Source organism: Equus caballus, chromosome X (assembly GCF_041296265.1).
Source record: "Equus caballus isolate H_3958 breed thoroughbred chromosome X, TB-T2T, whole genome shotgun sequence".
Lineage (NCBI taxonomy): Eukaryota > Metazoa > Chordata > Mammalia > Perissodactyla > Equidae > Equus > Equus caballus.
The window spans coordinates 67462480-67469147 of record NC_091715.1 but is presented as its reverse complement, the minus strand read 5'-3'; the positions used below and the strand labels follow the sequence as shown (position 1 = coordinate 67469147).

Here is a 6668-nt window from a genome sequence, read left to right as displayed (position 1 = left end):
CCTCCTCCAATATTTCAATATTGTCTGTATTTCATATTTAATAGTTTAACATTTATAGGCAGCTAAAGACACACTGTGGAGAGATTGGGGCCTAGAAATCTAGATGGGATTAATTATCTGTTTTCAGGTGGTGGTTGAAATCATCTTCCATTATTTTGCTGACTGCATTAGAAACACCCACAGTTGAGGGTGAGAGCTGAGGAGTGGGAATCAGATGGCTGTCCATAATCTGATATGGTCTTTGGGAACGATTTTAGGGGTGGGGGAACCTCATGTAGAAAAGAAAGCTAAGCAAGACTAAGGGAGAGTGAGTTGAAGACTCCCTGTGCTGTTTTCCCCTCCACCTCTTGTTCCCCTCCCCCACACCTGCCAATCACTGGTTCTGACTATCAAGGCACAAAGGTAGAAAATCCCATGGGGTCTCTGGCCAGGAAGCCTCTCATTGTCCTGCTCTGACGATAAGCAAGGAGAATGGGAAAAGGCTGCCCTCCCCCATTTTTCGCTCCTTGCCACGCTGGTCTTGCTGTTGCAAGTGGGAAGCAGTCTCAGGCCACACGCAATCCCTTTTGCAAAACTGAGGAGCGCGCGCGCGCGCGCGCGCGTGTGTTGTACGCAATCCCTTTTACAAAGCTGAGGCGTGTGTGTGTGTGTGTGTGCGTGTGTGTGTGCGTGTGTGTGTGTTGTGTGTAGGGAGGAGGATTGGGGGTGGGATTCCATGACGTTACCCGCTCCGCCTCCTGGTGTATATAAGGGGCGCTTGGCGCGCAACGACCCCAAGCAGCAGCTTTGAAGCCTGAGCAACCGAACTCGGCAGCCCCAACCCAACTCGGCTTAACTCAGCCTCACCGAACCCCATCCAAGACTCTCCACTGCTTGGGCTCGCAACAGCTGTCTGGTAAGCCTTGGGGGCCGACACGTGTGTCGGAGGGAGACGGCGAGGGTCCGGGCATACCTAGGATTCTCTGGCAACCATGGCATGCAGTTGCATCAGTGCGGCCGTGACCTGTTGCTGGCGAGACCCCGGCCCCGGGAGCCAAGGCTCCCATCTCCACCGCAGCCCCAGACCGTTTCCAAAGGACGGCATAAGAATCTGGGGGCCGAGTCGGGGGTGCATAAGGTGGAACCCCTCCTCTCCAGTGCGAGCCATGTCGGGCTGCTCTGGGGCCCCTTTCGGGGCGCGTCTCCAAATCTTCAGATGTGGAAGCCCCGCCTCACTGTTGATGCTTGCTGGTCAGCCTAGCGAGGCGGGAGGAAGTGGGGGAACATTTGCTTACTGCCCTGGGCGACGGCTGCACCCCAGTTACGCTGTGTGGGCTTGGTGAGGAGGGATGGAATTGAGTCGGTGTTCACTTCTGATCTGCAGCGGAGGTCGATCCCTCCTCCCTCCAGGCGGTCTAGGAACCATGCTTATTAAGTAGCCCTGGGGGCGAGCACTGAAAAGGAAAATGGATACTGGGTGTGAGAAGGAGGTTCTCCCCAGAGTTGCTGCCCCTCCTGGGTTGAGTTCTGTTTGGTTCCCAAGGAGCTACAGGCCAGGGAAGAGACACAGGTTAGGTTCCACGGTTCCTGGGTTGGAGTCTAGGATAAATCCTCTAGTTTCCCTGCGAGAGAAAGAAGAGACTAATATCGACTGAGCCCCTACTAGGTGCCAGGCCACTGTGCTATAGGGGACTTTCACACATGCCTTTTCTGAAATCACTCCTTCCACAAACCTGTGAGTTATTGTTATTCCTACTTGCATAGGCAGAAACTGAGGTTGGAGGAAAAGTGACTTGCCTTTGTCCCTTCAGTATCCTCCTCCCCATCCCCCCATGGTTCCTTTGCTTGGTGGAGTGGGTATTGTAATTCACTCTCAGAGCTTAGGGATAATGAGCCCTATTGAAGGGCTTTTGTCTTGTTTTTCACCAGATCCTAGCATCCTCTTCAATTCCAGCTGGAATGCTGTGGCAGGCACTCCGCAGATTTGGTCAAAAGCTGGTACGCAGACGTACGCTGGAGCCAGGCATGGCTGAGACTCGCCTTGCCAGATGCCTGAGCACTTTGGATTTAGTGGCCCTGGGTGTGGGCAGCACGTTGGGTGCAGGCGTGTATGTCCTGGCTGGTGAGGTGGCCAAAGATAAAGCAGGACCATCCATTGTGATCTGCTTTTTGGTGGCCGCCCTATCTTCTGTGTTGGCTGGGCTGTGCTATGCGGAGTTTGGTGCCCGGGTTCCCCGTTCTGGTTCTGCATATCTCTACAGCTATGTCACTGTGGGTGAACTCTGGGCCTTCACCACTGGCTGGAACCTCATCCTCTCCTATGTTATCGGTGAGATGGTGGGGCAGGGAGGGAACTGCACAGCCAGTGAAGGGGCTTTGAGTCAGGAAATCTGGGTGGAATGGTGAAGTGAGGTGTTCTTCATCATTCACAGGACTTCGATATCCCTCAATGTGTGTGTGTTGGGGGGCTAGGAGGGTTGAAGGTGTGGAGAAATTGTTCATTATACTTACTCTGTCCTGGTTTCCTTAATTGACTGGTTTTGGTTCTTAAAAAGTAAGAATAGGTGAAAATAGCAGGGATTCTTGTGAGACTGGTATGGGGGAGGGAGGAGAGGAGGGAGGAAACTTGACCCCATGTTTCTCCCTCTGCTCCACCAGGTACAGCCAGTGTGGCCCGGGCCTGGAGCTCAGCTTTTGACAACCTAATTGGGAACCACATCTCCCAGACCCTGCAGGGGAGCATCTCACTGCATGTTCCCCGTGTCCTCGCAGAATATCCAGACTTCTTTGCTATGGGCCTTGTGTTGTTGCTCACTGGTGAGGCAAGGGACAGGGATAATGATGGGGATGGGCTAGGAGGGACTAGGCCTGAGAAGGGCTTGGTGGAGGTGATAATGGTGAGAAAGAAGAGAAGCTGGGAAGGAACGGTCTGCACGTAAATAAAGGCTAGGAAACAAAGCTTGCACTGAGGACATTATTTCTTGGAGTCCTGAATGCCTCTTTCCCACAGGATTGCTGGCTCTGGGGGCTAGTGAGTCGGCCCTGGTTACCAAGGTGTTCACAGGGATGAACCTTTTGGTTCTCGGTTTTGTCATCGTCTCTGGCTTCATTAAGGGGGACCTGCACAACTGGAAGCTCACAGAAGAGGACTACGAACTGGCCATGGCTGGACTCAATGACACCTATAGGTTAGGAGATTCATTTTCAAGAGATGCAGAGCTGGGAACATGGTGGGGAGCAGGGGGCTCCTGGCTGAGGGATTCGGGATTGGGAGTGGGGAGGAATGGGAGCCTAGGCGTTGAAGATCTAGCTCAGTAGTTTGGCTTTAGAGAAAGGTGCAGAGCTGGCTGAACACACCCTTTTCCATCCCTTCTTCCACTTTAGCTTGGGCCCTCTGGGCTCTGGAGGATTTGTGCCTTTCGGCTTCGAGGGGATTCTCCGTGGAGCAGCTACCTGTTTCTATGCATTTGTTGGTTTCGACTGTATTGCTACCACTGGTAACACAGTCATTCCATTCTGTCTGGGGTTTGGGCACAGTGTATGCTCAGGCTGCATGCAGATTGGGAGTGGCAGAGGAGCAAACCTGCTTCCCTGATTCAGAATCTTGTGCCCCTTCCTGCAGGGGAAGAGGCCCAGAATCCCCAGCGTTCCATCCCCATGGGCATTGTGATTTCACTATTCGTCTGCTTTTTGGCGTATTTTGGTGTCTCTTCGGCACTCACGCTCATGATGCCTTACTACCAGCTTCAACCTGAGAGCCCCTTGCCTGAGGCATTTCTCCATATTGGATGGGCCCCTGCCCGCTATGTTGTGGCTATTGGATCCCTCTGTGCTCTTTCTACCAGGTCAGTGTCAAATATTTGTTCTCCTCTGATGTCAGAGTCTCAGGTTAAAGCATTCAGTAGCAGAGAATACCCCTTAAAAGGGCTGTGAGGAGAAGGTGGAAACTCCTTAATCTCACAGGGTTGGGGAGAGAGATCACAGTCAACTCATGCCACTCTGGGCATCCTTCTCTCTAGCCTCTTGGGCTCTATGTTTCCCATGCCTCGGGTGATCTACGCCATGGCGGAGGACGGCCTCCTGTTCCGTGTCCTTGCCCGGATCCACACTGGCACACACACCCCCATCGTGGCCACTGTGGTCTCTGGCATTATTGCAGGTAAAAAATCGTCTTTGCACTTCCCCTAGTTGTTTCACCAACTCCCTTAACTTTGCTCTTCCCTTCTCTCATTTCTTGTTTTGTGCCCATCACTTTCAGCATTCATGGCATTCCTATTTGAACTCACTGATCTTGTGGATCTCATGTCAATTGGGACCCTGCTTGCTTACTCCCTGGTGGCTATTTGTGTTCTCATCCTCAGGTGAGACTCTATTTTTGCACATGCTGTGATTTTTGGTTTTTATTCTTGGATGAGGAATGATGGGGATCTGCTCCGCCTTCCTCCTCTGCCTTCCTCGTCCTGACTCTCCTTGAGGAATATGGATATCCCTCCCGGCCAAAAAGAGCTTCTACCCTACCCTGATGAGGAAGGTTAAACTGCCTGGATGAAGATGGTAGAGTGGTTAAGGGTTGTTCTTAATACTGCCTTCTTACTCTTGCCTCAGGTATCAGCCTGACCAGGAGATGAAGAATGAGGAAGATGAAGTGGAGCTGCAGGAGGAGAAGCTACCTGAAGGGGAGAAGCTAACCCTCCAGGGACTATTTTGTCCACTCAGCTCCATCCCCACTCCACTCTCTGGCCAAGTTGTCTATATTTGTTCCTCACTTCTTGGTAAGCAGTGGAATTTTTCTCTGGGGTGGCTATGAGGTCAGCATGATAGGGGGAAGGAGCGTGTGGCATTGGGTGGCTGAGGAAGAACTAGAGAGAGGGTCACCTTCCTTGGAATGGGGTGCTTTAACATCTTAACATGTTGGGCTCGAGTTGGTTTTGATGTTTCTCTACTTGACTCTTAAAGCTCTACTGCTGACTGTCCTTTGCCTGGTGCTGGCCCACTGGCCAATTCCACTGCTTTTTGGAGACCCAGTGTGGATTGCAGTGGTTGTGCTGCTCCTGATGCTCATTACTGGGATCACTGGGGTCATTTGGAGACAGCCACAGAGCTCTGCTCCCCTTCACTTTAAGGTAAATGACCTCTCTTTCTGCCCACCAACCCATCTTGGAAGAATAGGCTCCAGATACCTGCAGTCTAATAGAGTGCATAGATATTCTTTAATTGCGCAAGAAAGGAAAGATATAGGAGATGCCTAAGCCAAAGACTTCTCTGATCCTCCCTAGTTCCTTTCCAGTTCCATTTCCCCAAACTCTGTATTCTTGAGTCCCATATGAGGTACACTAAATGAGTGGGTACTGAAATACACAGTGTGAGTAGGAGTTGGACTCTTCCCTTTCCTGGCTTGAGTGGGTTAGGGATCTCTTTCCAGGTCACCTTGTGCTATGTACAAAGAAGGATTTGATTTGTTCCCAGGTACCTGCTTTGCCTCTCCTCCCACTAGTGAGCATCTTTGTGAATGTTTACCTTATGATGCAGATGACAGCTGGCACCTGGGCCCGATTTGGGGTCTGGATGCTGATTGGTAGGTATCTACTTGGGAAGGGTAGGCCTCTTGGGTGTCCTATCCCAACTCTTTCTCTCTTGGTCTCGAGTAGGAGACCTATTAAGCCTTTACAGGTTGCTATTTCCCAACCTCACAGCTACCTTTCCCCACTAGGGTTTGCTATCTACTTTGGCTATGGGATCCAGCACAGCCTGGAAGAGGTTAAGAGTGATCAACCCCCACTCAAATCCAGAGCCAAAACTGTAGACCTCGATCTCAGTGGTGCCTGTACACATTCGATTTGACATCATCACACCTGAAGGCTGTCTGGTTCCCCTGCACAATAATGGAGAGGATTCCTGACCACAGAGAGCTAGGCCTCCCATGGGATGTTGGTGGGAGAACACTAGTAGAGCTCTGTATTTATTGTGGAGTGAAGGATGTGTCTTTGCTGTTTCTTGTCTAATTTTTTTAACTTGTCTACTTTTTAATTGTGTCTGTAGCTGCTCACTGACTTTTAAAACATTATTATTAAAAGAAACTAGAAAAAGAAACTATGTCCTGTTCTTTGCTTGCTTGAGATGATGTGGAGCCTGACTTTCAGTGTGGAGAGCTTCAGATAAATGTCCTTTGTTTGCTCCAGTCACCACGAGTTATCTGTTGTGCTTGTGTGTGCTTCCTGTTGGCTCAGGGTTTGAGGAAGGTAGTGTAGGCAGCCATCAAGTCTAGTCACACTTAAAGGAATGATCTTGAGATATGTTTTCCCCATGCTACACTAAAGGTTATGTTTTGAATAAGTAGATAGCAGCACTCGTCTTTGGGACTCTGATCTCAACACTGGCATTGGTCAGGGCCTACACTGAAACCATTGTCTTCTGTTCTACCCCTTCTAGTTGGACCAGTCCCAGACTCCTGTAACTGCCTGGGCAACAGAAATTTAGGCTTGGGTGTTTGGCACTGCTGGAAGGAGGGGCAGACAATAGGAGGGGTTGGTAAAGGACTGTATATGTGTATAGATACTGACTGCTACAGAAGTAATGAGAGAATAGAGGTCAGTGCTCTGCTCAGACCAAGAACTATTCATTCATCCATTTATTCAACAAACATGTGGAGCTCCTATAAAATGCTAGGCCCCATGCTGGGTACTGGGGAT

At 50.6% G+C, this 6668-nt stretch overlaps 1 protein-coding gene across 1 annotated transcript; it reads left to right on the top strand.

Annotated features, from left to right (window-relative positions):
• Positions 1–504: 504 nt before the first annotated feature.
• Positions 505–6069, top strand: SLC7A3 (solute carrier family 7 member 3). The gene is made up of 12 exons (XM_001491455.5): positions 505–895; positions 1909–2308; positions 2638–2796; positions 2990–3167; positions 3364–3476; positions 3602–3824; positions 3999–4138; positions 4238–4340; positions 4585–4751; positions 4936–5102; positions 5446–5554; positions 5690–6069. Exons 2-12 carry the CDS (start codon positions 1939–1941, stop codon positions 5818–5820), a joined length of 1860 nt encoding a protein of 619 aa, XP_001491505.1. The 5' UTR covers positions 505–895; positions 1909–1938; the 3' UTR covers positions 5821–6069.
• The last annotated feature ends 599 nt before the right edge of the window (positions 6070–6668 follow it).